The sequence below is a fragment of the Rhincodon typus genome, chromosome 28 (genome assembly GCF_021869965.1).
Source record: "Rhincodon typus isolate 14 chromosome 28, sRhiTyp1.1, whole genome shotgun sequence".
Taxonomy (NCBI): domain Eukaryota; kingdom Metazoa; phylum Chordata; class Chondrichthyes; order Orectolobiformes; family Rhincodontidae; genus Rhincodon; species Rhincodon typus.
The window spans coordinates 42683084-42697790 of NC_063359.1; the positions used below are offsets into that span (position 1 = coordinate 42683084).

General features: G+C 42.9%; 2 protein-coding genes across 2 annotated transcripts in view; one reads left to right on the forward strand and one right to left on the reverse strand.

Annotated features, from left to right (window-relative positions):
• The window catches only part of dbh (dopamine beta-hydroxylase (dopamine beta-monooxygenase)), a 22555-nt gene extending 17301 nt beyond the window's left edge, over nt 1–5254 (forward strand). Inside the window, exons 9-12 of the mRNA XM_048613427.1 lie at nt 1585–1644; nt 3583–3710; nt 4640–4799; nt 4937–5254. Coding sequence (XP_048469384.1) covers nt 1585–1644; nt 3583–3710; nt 4640–4799; nt 4937–5074 — 486 coding nt within the window. The 3' untranslated portion in view covers nt 5075–5254. The remainder of the gene's footprint in view (nt 1–1584; nt 1645–3582; nt 3711–4639; nt 4800–4936) is intronic.
• The window catches only part of LOC109925138 (sarcosine dehydrogenase, mitochondrial-like), a 17559-nt gene continuing 7396 nt past the window's right edge, over nt 4545–14707 (reverse strand). Inside the window, exons 3-5 of the mRNA XM_048613428.1 lie at nt 14354–14522; nt 13152–13287; nt 4545–6459 (exon numbers count right to left, since the gene is read on the reverse strand). Of these exons, the coding sequence (XP_048469385.1) occupies nt 6331–6459; nt 13152–13287; nt 14354–14522 (434 nt within the window). The 3' untranslated portion in view covers nt 4545–6330. The remainder of the gene's footprint in view (nt 6460–13151; nt 13288–14353; nt 14523–14707) is intronic.

A 14707-nucleotide genomic window follows, 5' to 3' on the forward strand; every position in this document is an offset into this window, starting at 1 on the left:
AGACCCGAAACGTCAGCTTTCCTGCTCCTCTGATGCTGTTTGGCCTGCTGTGTTCATCCAGCTCTACACCTGCTAGGTGGTTGTTTTTAGCGCCTCCAACTAGTAGGTTCCATGTTCAAATAGAAATCAGAAAATTTGAGGTGCATTTAAGAAGGTTAATAGGGTAACCTGAGGAATGTTTAATCCGCAGATACACTGGACAAACCAAATTTACAGAAATAATGGAAAGTATAATTTTCATCTCAATATGGCGAGGAATCAACTTGAAAACAGTTGAATTTAGACCTAAAATGGTGCATTAAGGACAATAAATTGATGACCTTGTAGCAAAGGACTCACTAAGGAAGGTCAATCATAATGTTAGCACATTTTAAAATTTAAATTGAAAGTGATTTAATTAAACATGAAACTAAGGTCTTCTTTTGAGGGGCAAGTTGACTAATGTGGATTGGGAAACTACTTGCCTTGCAGGGAGTGTAACAGCTGTTCACCAGTCTGACCTGTCAATGGAAAATAATTGAAATATACTCCTTTTCCAAGTAGCTCGACAGGTGCCAGAATACAATTGCCCATGGTCTGAGAGTGCAGGGCGGGTGTCAGTTTAGGTGAAACAGTTTGACCATAACTGAAATGGAAAGAATTGTTTCCACTCAATAATCTTGTGACTCTCTATCCCAAAGAGCTGTGGATGCTCAATCACTGTGTTGCTGTAAGACAGATCAATAGGATTTTGATTAATAGACCAATATTGATCAATAACCACATCAAAAGGATTTGGTGCTGAGGGAAGATGGAATCCAGGGAGAAAAGTAGTTCTCATCTTAAATTGTGGAACAGTTCTATAGGACCATGGAGCTAACTCCAGCTCTCATTTATAGAACCTGATTCTATGTTCCTGCCCAATTTATTTTTACATTCCACCCCACTGCTCAACCCCCATTTTAGCTCATCTTTACTGGTACTTGCAGGCTTGTTTGCTTCCACCAGATATACAAGGGGTGTAATCACAGCTAATGCAGATGCGGTACCTGTGGTGGAACCTGGGTCATGGCTTCATACCCATGTCTGTTTCATGTCACAGCTTGCTGATCCTCAAATCAATTGGAAACCATTGCCACAGAGGAGTGCTCAGAAAGAACCCTTGGTGCCTCACCTCTCGAGTGATGCAATGGACTGGGCAATGTGCTAGGCTCACTCTTCCTGAGAGATTGAAAATTAACCTTGACTCATTCCATAAAACAAGATCTAAAATAACCTCTTCCCTGATGTTCCCATAATGGATTCTATTAAGAAACTGTTGCAAATACATTCCATGAACTTGTTACACAGAGTCCTTTTGCTGCTTTGATAGGTCTGAAAACTAAGCTCCATCAGGATTATTTCATTGGCTTTGTTACAAATGCCTTTTGTTTCTAATTTAAAACTTTGTACAACAATTTTGCTGTAGTTATACTTCTGCTTCACCTCTCCGTCTTCCTCAGCCCTGGCTCTAACCATTGCTGCCCCACCAGTCCACACCGTAATGCGTGGCAGAGTTATACTGATACAGTAAATTTTTTTTAACTATGTGATTCCTCCCAACAGGGAGATGTTTTGATAACCTCCTGCACGTATAACACTGAGGACCGGAGCCATGTGACTGTGGTAAGTGCCTAAATATTAGAACAGGGACTGACCTATCTTAATGAACAAATATAAAGTTTTTGAGAAGATTTGTAGCTCGGGTTGTGGATAAGGTTGTAGACTTGCTCGCCGAGCCGGTGTGTTTGATTGCAGACGTTTCGTCACCCTGCTAGGTAACATCGTCAGTGCGCCTTTGGTGAAGTGTTGGTATTCTGTCCCACTTGTTATTTATATGTCCCGGTTTGCTGGGGTGGTTGGCATTACTTTCGGTTGTCTTTCTCAATGGTTTGTGTATCCGGTCCAGTTCAATGCGTTTGTTGATGGAGTTTCAGTTGGAATGCCAGGCCTCCAGAAATTCCCTGACATGTCTCTGTTTGGTTTGTGTTATTGTGGATGCGTAGCCCCAGTCAAATTTGTGTCCTTCTTTGTCCGTGTGTATTGAGACCAGTGAGAATTAGTCGTGTCTCTTGGCGGCTAGTTGGTGTTCGTGTATCCTTATTGTCAGTTTTCTTCTGGTTTGGCCTATGTAATGTTTCTCACAGTCCCTGCATGGAACCTCCGAGACAGACCACAACAGGAAGACACACAATACGACCAGACTCATTAATCACCCTACCATACATCAAGGACATCTCAGAGATGACCACGAGACTACTCAGACCCCTAGGTATCAGAGTAGCCCACAAACCAATAACCACCGCACGACAGCTACTGACGAACATAAAAGATCCCATAGCCACAACCAATAAAACTAATGTAATGTACAAAATACTATGCAAGGACTGTGAAAAACATTACATAGGCCAAACTGGAGGAAAACTGACAATAAGATACACAAACACCAACTAGCCACCAAGCGACACGACTAATTCTCACTGGTCTGAATACACATGGACAACGAAGGACACGAATTCACCTGGGACAACACATCCATAATAGCACGAGCTAAACAGAGATATGCCAGGGAATTCCTGGAGGCCTGGCATTCCAACTGGAACTCCATAAACAAACACATTGAATTAGACCCTGTGTACAAACCACTGAGAAACAGAACCGGAAGTAATAGCAACCACCCCAGCAAACTGAGGCATATAACTAACAAACAGGACAGAACGCCAACGCTTCACCAAAGGCGCACTGACGATGTTACCTAGCAGGCTGACGGCACGTCTGCAATCAAACCCACCGGCTCGGCAAGCAAGTCTACAACCTAATGAACAAATATCTTCAGCAGGCAAGAGCAATGACCTGAGAATGTTGGATTCTGAGAGACAGAGACAGAAAATGATGGGAATACTCAGTTGGTCAGGCATCAAAACAGTAAATATTTCTCATCTTTCATCAGAACATATTTGGAGATATAACAGGTTTTAAGCAAGAAAGGGATTTGATACTAACTAATCACTTTGCAGAAACATATTGAGGTCCAGTTTGTTCTTCCTGCCTTGCTTCACTGATCCCCAATGAGGGCCTACACCCCTCTCAGTAAACAACAACTTCCCACTGCCTACCATCCAGTCTCATCACATCAAAGATCTGTTGTTGGTTAGTTCCACTTCTGACTCTGCACCAGAAGCTCTGGAACTGTCCCATGTTTCCCACAAGCTTTCTCCCTCCCTGACAACATTCACGATGAGTAACACGAGCACCTTCAGTTAATACTTGACTGACTCCTCGGATTGGCTATAACCGACCATATTGTTACAAATGTGAAGAACTTCCGTTATCCTGTGCCTAATGAGAGTGAGTGAGATAGAGAGAGGGATTTGCAGTGGGATAAGGGGGAGTGAATGAGAGAAGGAGAGAGACAGGGAGAAGTAGAGAGTGGAGACAGAGAATGAGACAGAACAGAGGAGACAGAGTGAGCTGATGTTAAATGGGAAGTGAATAAACATAGGAAGAGGTTAAAAGGTTTGGGACTAATTGGAGATTACAGTGATTGCAATCTGTTTGTTTTAGGGGGGATTTGGAATCAATGAAGAAATGTGTGTGAACTACGTACACTACTATCCCCAGACCCAACTGGAATTATGCAAAAGTGCAGTGGATATCAATTACCTACAAAAGTATTTCACCTTTATCAACAGGTAACAATCTGAATTTATACAGCATCTTTAACACAGTAGAACATTCACAGGATAATTAAACACTGTTGAACACTAAGCTATATCAGGAAATCTTTTAACCAAAAGTGTGGGCCCAGTGAGGTGAAGGCATGGCCACAGTGGAGCAGCAAAAATCAGGGGAGTCTCCTTAGAGAAGCGTACAAACTCTATGCATGGATCTACAGACATAAAATCTTTTTAAAATCATTCACAACACTTGCATATCACTGGCTGAGCCAGCATTTATTGCCTGTTCCTAGTTGCCCTTGAGAAGGTGGTGGTGAGCTGCCTTCTTGAACTGCTGCAGTCCCTGCTCTGTGGGTAGACCCACAATCCCCTATGGAGGAAGTTCCAGGATTTTGACCCAGTGACAGTGAAGGAACAGCAATATATTTCCAAGTCAGGATGGTGAATGGCTTGAAGGGGAACTTGCAGATGGTCGTGATCCTATGTATTTGCTGCCCTTGTCCTTCTGGGTGGTACAGGTCACAGAGTCTGGATGGTGCTGTCGAAGAAGGCTTGGTGAATTTTTCTATCACATTTTGTAAATAGTACACACTGCTGCTACTGAGCGTTGGTGGAGCAAGTGGATGTTTGTGGATGTGGTGCCAATCAAGCGGGGGCTGCTTTGTCCTGGATGGTGACAAGCTTCTTGAGTGTTGTTGAAGCTGCCCCATCCAGGCAAGGGGGGAGTATTCCATCACACTCCTGACTTGTGCCTTGTCACGATAGATAGTCAGGATGTGAGTTACTCACTGCAGGATTCCTACCTGCTGACTTGTTCTTGTAACCACAGTATTTATGTGACTGGTCCAGTTCAGCTTGTGGTCAATGGTAATGCTCAGGATGTTGATTAGTGGGGGATTCAGTGATGGTAATGCCATTGATGTATCACTATTCTGTTTTTAAAGGATTGATGATGACAGGATCTGCAGCTGTCCCCAGGTACCAGTAACGCAACAGTTTGATGCAGTGCCCTGGAGCCCATTCAGCAGTCAGGTGCTGAAAGCGATGTACGATTTTGCTCCCATTTCTGTGCATTGCAACAAGTCGTCCGCAGTGAGCTTCCCAGTAAGTATTGAGGCTTCTGCAGGACTGCATCCTAGCAACCCTGCCAGATGGAAAGAGTCATATTCTCTGCTACACTGCATTATCACTTAAATTCATTTAAGTTGAAACCTTGACAATGAGATACTTTCTGTGTTCAGGGTAACTGGGATGAGCAGCCCCTCCCTCAGGTAACTGTGGCACTGGCAAAATCACGGGATCATTGCCAGAGATCGAGTCACACGGCACCAGGAGAGGCAACGGTGGTCCAACTCACTGCCACTAAACCAGGAGAGTGATGGAAGCCCCTTCAATGGTCACAGTATCCAGCTGTAGGGTAACTGAAATAGCCAAGCCTCAATGAGGTTGGTGGAGGGAGGGTGAAGTGAAGCTGATGTTTCTGCTGCAGTGTCTCACCAATGAAAGTGTGGTCCATGTCTGTAACCTTGTGCTGTCACCCAGTGTGTACTGTCCTTTAATTGATCTGATGTTAATTTGTTTCCTATTAAACACTAAACTCTCTCAGATCAGAATGTGTAAGTTTCTTTAAATGATGAAAGTGCAGCTCCTCCCTAAACATAGAAAGTAAGAGCAGGCCATTCGGCCCTTCAAGCCAGCTCCACCATTCATTCTGATCATGGCTAATCATCCAACTCAATAGTCAGTTCCTGCTTTTGATTCCTTTAGCCCAAGTGCTACACCCAACTTCTTCTTGGTTTTGGCCTTGTCTGCTTTCTGTGGTGGAAACTTCCACAGGCTCACCACTCGGTGGGTGAAGAAATTTCTCATCTCAGTCCTAAATGGTTCACCTGGGTATCCTTAGTCTGTGACCCCTGGTCACAACACCCAAGGCACCAAAATATTCTCACAGAACCATCTCTCCAAGACTCCATCCCAAATCATCAATATGAGAAACCTCAACAATCCTGGCCTCCGTCAGTCCCACCCACTCTTCACACTGAACACCCATCACTCTCATTCCAAGCACTCCGATCTGCTCCTCACACTGGGCCCTCATATTCCCACTGAACAGACTGAACACTCTGCAAGGACAGTATTCCCACATTACATGTTCCCCAGTACAGGAAACCCAGCTAAGAGCTGGGATCATAAGGAGGCCGCAGAACACATTAAAAACACTACTTATTGGGTTAGAATATCATTCACTCTGAGTCAATACCACCAAGACCAGCCAATTCCCCATTGCTACCTGACTTGGGGCACTGTGCATTTAACCTGTGGATTCAGATTACAAGTTCAGGTTGTGTGTTGAACAGACATGCTGTTTTTGTTGGCACTGATGTAAAGTTTAATTTGTTAAAACTCAATTGAAAATAATTATAAAGGCTGTAGAATTATTGCTAATTCAATAAAATATTAAAATGTCTCCCTCACAGTAAGGTTATAATACTCAGTTCAGAAACTTCAAAAACCTCTGGGTTCCAGAAACCGATCTTCCAATTACAAAACTGGAATTTCAAAGACAATTACAGCAAATTCCCGGTCACATATTTCCTGCTCTCAAAGCACGGAGCATCACAGGCAGTTCACATCCTCACGAATAAATCCCTTTCACTCGCTTGTTGTTTGGATCAAAGGGTGATTTGAGATGGACCTTTGCTGGATAGGAGACGCCCATTCTCTCCAATGAGTATTCCCCACTCTTCACAAAGTCCGGTGTGACCTGCAGTGAGACACAGAGACTGAAAGCACTAACACACTATGCAGAGAATTCACTCTGAATGCATCAGAACAGTCACGTCTAGAGATAACATGTAGAAGTGAACAAGCTGAGGCAGCGACTATGTCAGTCCCTGATTTTACCGTCTTACCAAAAGTGCAAATGTATGGTTCGAATTTTTTCTGACGGTTGGAAATCTCACCACGATGGTCAAATTCAGCCTATGACAGTTGCCAGAGAGAAGGATGGAATTGGGAATGGGGTTTGTTGGAGGGTCCAAAACATTAGCTTCAGTCTCTCCAATGATTAACTGGAGGAAATGTCTGCTCATCAAACACTGGATTCTGGACAAACATTCAATAACTTAGAGACAAGAAAGGTCAAGAAAGGTAGTGGTAGAAATAGTAACAGCAAAGAAGGGAGCCATTCAGCCCATCATGTATCTGCTAGTTCTCCAGAAGAGTTATACACCTACTGTCCCTCTCTCTCCAGCACAGGGCAGTGAGATCCCAATCCTAACAGCTTGCCATATAAAGAAAGACCTTTTCTTCATTTCACCTTTTGCTAATGATCTTAAATTGGAATTCTCTGATCCTTGACCCTTTGGCCAATGGGAAGTTTTCCCTACCTACTTTTTCCAAACCCCTCATCATTCTCAACACTTCCATCATTTCTCCTCTCAACCTACTCTTTAAAAAAGACTTGACCACAGGAGCAGGGATGTCTTGTTGCAAACATAAAGGGCTTTGATGAGACCACACCTGGAATATTGTGTGCTGTTTAGGTCTCTTTATCTGACAAAGGAGGTTCTTGCTATAGACAGGGCGCAGTGAAGGTTTACCAGACTAATTCCTGGGATGGTGTGGACTGATATTGAATCAATTAGGATTATATTTACTGGAGTTCAGAAGAATGAGGGAGAATCTCATTGAAGCCTATAAAATTCTAACGTAGGCATACAGAGTAGATGCAGCAAGGATGTTCCCAATGGATGGGGAGTCCAGAAGCAGGGGTCACAGTCTAAAGGGTAAAACATTTTGGACTTAGATGAGAAATTTCTAAGGCCAAAGGAGGATGATCCCATGGAATTCTCTACCACAGAAAGAGGTCGAGGCCAAAACATTGTATGATTTCATGGAGTTGGATATAGCACGTAGGGCTATGTGAGGGAAAAGCAGGAACAGGCTGTAGAGTTGGATGATCAACCATGATCAAAATGAATGACTGAGCAGGCCTGAGGGGCCAAATGGCCTATTCCAGCTCCTATTATCTATGTTACTACGATCCATGGGGCAGTGAGATCCCAATCCTAACAGCTTGCCATATAAAGAAAGACCTTTTCCTCATTTCACCTTTTGCTAATGATCTTAAATTGGAATTCTCTGATCCTTGACCCTTTGGCCAATGGGAAGGAATAATGATGAAAGAGCAGGAAGAGAAGTTATTGCTGGTGACTCTCGGGCTATGATTAGATCGAAGAATGGAATCCAGCGAGAGCAGTGATCCTGCCTGTACGCTGGACAACAGGCACATGGGGTTCAAGGAGGATGGCATGGCACCCTGTGAAAGGCTGCTGATTGGTCAAGAAAGGACAAGGAGGGAAATTCTGTCTGAGTCACAAAAGATGTCTCTATGACTTTGATAAAACTTTGTTAGGTGCAGGAGCAGAAACGTCAGTGAAGAGGTTCCACATGGAATTTCGGGAAAAACCAGCACAGATTGGAGAACAAAGTATCTACTCAAGGAGTGTGAAGAGATCAGAAATGGTGGGTTGCAAGGATGACGGGTTCAAGGGTGGGTTTTTTGACTCAGGAGGAGAGGTTGGGTGGTCAGCAGCGAGAAAACAGGAGGTGAACCTCATGGACAAACTGTCTTCAAAAAGGACATGGAGGAGAGAAGACAGAAACTAGAGCAAGATGGAATCATTTGAGGAACTTTGGCCTGATGGAGGGACGTGGCAGAAGCAACTGATTGGATGGTCTCAAATTTAGTGCCAAACTCCTTGCACATTTTGGAGGTTAGGATGGAGGAAAGAGGCAAAAGGGGTTTAGGGAGATGGCGTACAGTGAAGGGATGGTATGTGATTTCATGAAGAAACTAATATTTGATTTAGGTAAAAGAGCTGCACATAAGAAATAGTAAAGGAAGAGAGTCATTGGTGGGAGTAGGTCCCCTCACAAGTGTTACTGTGTAGAAGAAACTATAATCAAGGAATAGTAGAGGCTTCTAAGAAAGGTACCACAATAATCATCAGCAATTTTAGTCTTCATTTGATAGAATGAAGCAAATTGACAAAAATAGCCTTCAGGCTGAGTCCTTTGTTTATTCAACACAGTTTTTTAGAACAAAATTTCAGGAGCCAACCTGGGGTCAAGCTATTTTAGCCCTAGTAATGGGTAATGAGAAAGGATTAATGAATGATTTCATTGTCAAGGATCCCTACGTAAGAACGATTGTTGAACAAAGAATTTCACATTTGTTTTAAGGGTAAAAAACTGGGGTCTGAAACTAGTGCCTTAGCAGTGGTATGGCGATAGAATTGATGACATGGAGCTGGAAAAAATTGGCAGCTAAACAATGGCAGACATTTGAGGAGATATTTCATAACTCTCAATGAGGTTGGATTCTTCGGATAAAGGAAGAATCAGTGTGAGGAGAATGCACCATTGGTGGCTAATGAAAGATGTTATTAATGTATCAGATTGAAAGAAAAGGCTTACATACAAAGCTGAAAAGGCAGAGGTAGATAGATCCTTGATCAGCAAGGAGGTGAAAGATTGTCAGGGATAGACAAAAATGTGGAATCATTAGATCAGCCATGATCTTACTGAATGGCAGAACATGCTCAAGGGGCCAAGTGGCCTACTCCTGCTCCTAATTCATCGGTTAATTTCCATGTTTATATGATGGTAGGACAGAATAAAGGGAGAAGTTCACACATTAGCAAAGGAGGTCTAATAAAAAAAATCAGAAAATGAGAATAAATGAGCAACAAATGAAACAACAAATTGGAAGAGCTTCTGTAAGTGTATACAAAGAGGGGAGCTTCCTCTAAAATAAATATTTCCTTTAGCGGATGAGAATAGTGAATTATAATGAAACACAAGGAAATGGCAAAGACTTAGAACACACAGTTTGCATCTGTCTTCACAGTGGAAGGCACAAAAAAAACTCAAGAATAATAGAAAATCAGGAGCTAAAAGGAATGGAGATATCTAAAGAACTGTTATCACAAACAAAAATGTGCCTGGGAACCTAAAGGCCAACAAGTCCCTGGTCCTGATGTCCGGTACCTGAGTATCTTGAAGTGGATGCATAGGTTGTAATCTTGAAAAAAACTCTTAAATTGAAATACAGGAAATCGGAGGAGAGGCAGACCATATGGTCTGTTGCTATTCCATGAGTACAATCATGGCTGATCTTTGCTTCAACTCCACTTTACCACTGGATTATCGTATCTCACAGTTCCCCAACATTTCTCTATCTCAGTCTTAAATTTATCTAATGATAGATCATCAACAACTCAGAGGTAGGAGATTCCAAAGATTCACACCACATTCAATGAAGAAATTTCTTTTCATCTCTGTCATGAAAGATTAGCCGCCTATCTTGCGATTGTGTCCCTAGTGTACATATGTACAAGGAGCGGGAGTAGACCACTCACCTTCTTGAATTGCTTTCCTTTTAATGCATTCATGGCTGATCTGACTCTAACCTCAAAATCTGCATCCCTACCTTGCTTCACAAAACTCCACCTCTTTCTTCACAATATTCAGGGCCTCCGCTGCAGTCAATTTTTCAAGACAAGAGTTCCAAAGATTCACAACCCTCAAAGGAAAGAAATCTCTTAAACTGCTTTAAATAAGTGACCGGGGATAGCAGGAACTGCAGATGCTGGAGAATCTGGGATAACAAGGTGTAGAGCTGGATGAACACAGCAGGCCAAGCAGCATCAGAGGAGCAGGAAGGCTGACGTTTCGGGCCTAGCACCTTCTTGGCCTGCTGTGTTCATCCAGCTCTACACCTTGTTATCTTAAATAAGTGACCCCCGATTTTTAAACATTGACACCCTAGTTCTAGATTACCCCAGTAGAGGAAACATTATCTCCATGTCCACATGGTCAAGTCTCATCAGCATTGTTTATGTTTGACCTCTTACCCTTCTAACATCTAGGGGATACAAGCCTGACCTGTCCAACCTTTCCTCATCAAACAGCCCAGCATTCCAGGGATTAGTCTGATAAAACTTCTCTGAACTCTCTCCAACACATCTACATCCTTCCTGTACATAGTACTCCAGCTGTGTTCTCACCAGTCTCTGTATAACTGAAGCATAATCTCTCATTGTTTGTACTCAATTCCCATCATAATAAACAATGACATTCTATTAGCTTGTGTAATTACTTGTTGTACCTACAGACTAATCTTTTATGATTCATGTACTAGGACACCCGGACCTCTCTACACCTCGGAAGTCTGTAATCTCACCATTTACATAATATGCTTCTCTTTTTAATTCTTCCTAATAAAATGTAGTATCACACATTTTCCACATTATATTTCATCTGCTACACCTTTCCCCACCTGCTTAATTTATGTTGCAGTCTCCTTATGTCCTCTTCACAAATTACTTTTGTATCTATGTGTCATCAGCTAATTTGGCCACCGTACCTTGCTTCAGCTAACTCACTGATATCGATTGTAAATAGTTGAGGTCCCAACACTGATCCCACTGGCACACCATGGTATCTTACCATTCTGAAAAGACCTAAGGGGGGGCCTTTATTGCAAGGAGGATAGGGTTTAAACATAGGGAAGTCTTGCTACAGCTCTATAGGATGTTGGCAAGACCCTAAAACTCACTTCTGGCCTCTTTAGTTAAGCAGGGATTGGTGTTGCTTCATAGAAGGTTCCCTCAGCTGATTGCTGGATGGAAGGGGTTTGTCTTCTGATAAAAAGTTGGGCAGGTTGGGCCTACACTCCTGAGAGTTTAGAAGAACGAGACTGATCTTATTGAAATGTACAATTTTGCGGGTAGTTCACAGGGTGAATGCTGAGAGGATGCTTCTCCCCACCATCCCCCACCCCCTGGGGGGGGGGGGAGGAGTTTAGAACTAGGGGTCACAGTCTCCAATTTCAGATGGAAATGAGAAGGAATTACTTCTACCCAAGGATTGTTCATTTTTGGAATTAACTGGCCCACTGATAATGGAATAGTTTAGGTTAGACGGGCTTCAGATTGGTTTCACAGGTCAGCACAACATCGAGGGCCGAAGGGCCTGTACTGCGCTGTAATGTTCTATGTTCTACACAGGTGTAGAAGCTGAATCATTGAATATATTCAAGCCTTTGATCTTCAAAAGAGTGAAAGGTAATGGGGTGAAAACAGAAAAGTTGCAGTTGAGGCCACAATCAGACCAATCATGACCTTATTGATTGGTGGAGAAACTCAATGGGCTGAATGGCCTCCTGCTATTCATATCTCTTATGTTCTTAGTAATCACTGTGAAGGCCTTGGAAGGGCAAGTGGTAGAAGGTGAATGAACATCCAAATGTACACAATAGGAGAAGTAGGTCATTTGGCCCATACAATTAAACCATGGCTGATCTGGTCATGTTCCAAATTCCACACTCCCATCCATCCCCAATAACCTTTGATTCTCTGCCAAAAAAAAATCTATCCACATTAGTTAATGACTCCGCCTCCTCAGGTAGAGATGTTCAAAGTCACATGATGCTCAGAAGAATTATCCTTATTTCAGTAAGAAATGGGTGGCCCCTAATTTTAAATCTGTGTTCCTGGTTCTGGGCTGACCCACAAGAGGAAACATCCTTTCCCTGTCCACCTTGTCAAGACCTTTCAGGATCTGATACACTTCAATCCAATCACCCCTCACTCTTCTAAACTCCAGTGAGAACAAGCCCAGTCTATCCAACTTTCCCCATCAGATAACCCACTTATTCCATGTATCAATCCAGTAAATCTCCTTTGAATCACTTCCAATGCACTTATATCTGCCTTAAATAAGGAAACTATAACTGCACACACTATTCAAGTTGTGATCTTACAAATTCCCTGCACAACTTAAATATAACTTTCTGACTTCTAAATTTCTCCTGTGATAAGGGATATTATTCCATTAGGTTTCTTGATTACATGCTGGACCTGCACTAGCTAAACCAGGGAAGATTACACAAACCCTCAGCCTGATGTCTGTCAAGACCATGCCATTGCTGCAACTGTCCAAAGTTCAATGGCATGGGCCCGGTGTACAAAAGAGTGGACATCTTGGAGGAAGGTCAGAGATGGACAATGAGAGCTAATTGACTGGTAGAGTGCTGAAGGAGGATCACAGGCCTAAAACGTTAACTCCGATTTCTCTCCATAAATGCTACCAGATCTGCTGAGCTTTTCCAGAAACTTCTGATTTTATCATTGCTGGAGTTCACAGGGTCAACAATGAAAGGACCTAGTAGAGGAGGATCAGTCAAAGAGTAAAGCTCCCTCTGCATTATCCCCACCAAACACTCTCAGGACAGGGACAGCACAGGGTTAGATACAGAGTAAAGCTCCCTCTACACTGTCCCCATCAAACCCTCCCTGGACAGGGACAGTATGGGGTTAGATACAGTGTACAGGTACCTCTACACTGACCCCTCAAACACTCCCAGATGTTGATATTATTTCTACTCACCACTCCACCGTCAGGATCCCTGATGTAGCCATAGGCTATGGTCTTGTTAAGCGTAAATGCAAAATCTGCCCTCCGAATGTGTCCGACTATTTTCCCATTCCTCCAAATCACTTCCAGGCCAAACATAGGGACCTTCCTGTGGAATAACAATTGGTTTTTACACAAAACAGTGCACCTTTCTGTAAGTTACCCTGCAACAATCCAAATCGTGGGCAGGGGCTGGGGCTTGTATTTTTATCTGGCCCTGTACTTACTGCAGTCTGGTGAATGTACCCTAAAGTTGAAACCAGACTTTTCACAGACATTAGGAAATGCAGTGTTTGGCAGCTTTCTATTTCTGATTTTCCTGCTCTTGGCTTGGGTTACTGAGTGGCTTCTTCCATTCTACAGCTTAACTGTGATTATTCAGTATTTTAAATTGTATAGTAATCTTACCCACAGGGCACAGTTTTTAAAGAGTGTGTAAGGACAGAGGAACATTATAATCAAATGCCTTGATCTTTGAAGGTGGAATACATATTTAATCAGGATTCAGCAAAGCCTATGGGATCTTGGTCTCCGTACGCAGAGGCATTGGATACAAAAGCTGGGTTTTCTATAAATATCTGGTCAGGCAGCAAATAAAATATTTCATCTGGGTCAGGGGTGCAGTGGAAATTTACCACATGGATCCAGTGATGAGGAATTTTAGGGACAAGGTTAGGGTGGAGAAGCTAGAATTGTTCTCCCTAGAGAACAGGAGATTAGGAGGAAATTTCATAGAGGAGTTACAGGATTATATTATGTTCTCTGGAGCTGACGAAATTAGGATTTAAGGTTTTGTGCATGAGATGCAAGCAGGATGTGAGAGAGAATATTTTTTACACAGCACGTGTTAATAAATTGGACCTCACTGCCTACAAGGGGTGGTTGTAAATGGAGATGATGATGAACAAAACTGGAAGGGCACTGGAGGAAAATCAACTCAAGACGACATGGATAGAGCAACAGGAATGCGACCAATTGGATTACTTGACAAAGGAAGTCAACGGACTGAATGGCCTCCTGTTGCACTGTACTTAAACTGTAACAACGCAAGGAGAGATTAACTTAAAAATGGGCTCAACCCCACATTGAAAGGTTACAATTGGAAGTTGTTGCAATTTTAAATAAACCAGCTCCCATGATCCCAAGTCTGGGACAGGAATGGTTCAGTCACTTACTCATCAACGGTGAAACACAACAGGCGTTTAAACAGCCCCTCAGCTTTCTGCTTCTCCAGCATCTCCCGGCCAAGAAATGGGATCTTTGTTTTTAGTTTGCAAGTGAAGGCCAGCCCTGCTTCAAGTGGGGTGTCATCAGATCGAAGGTCAGCATGCCAGTGTCTGTAACCTACGATTAAAACCCACACAAACTACATGGAAGATCATTTGTTTCACATCCATCAAAACATGTGCTTTTTTTACTCATGATCAAAACAGATTGAACTTGGGCCAAGCTCCAGACAAACCTAATTCCCTCCAACAGTGCGGCGTTCACTCATTACTGACCCACCGACAGTGCGGCGCTCCCTCAGC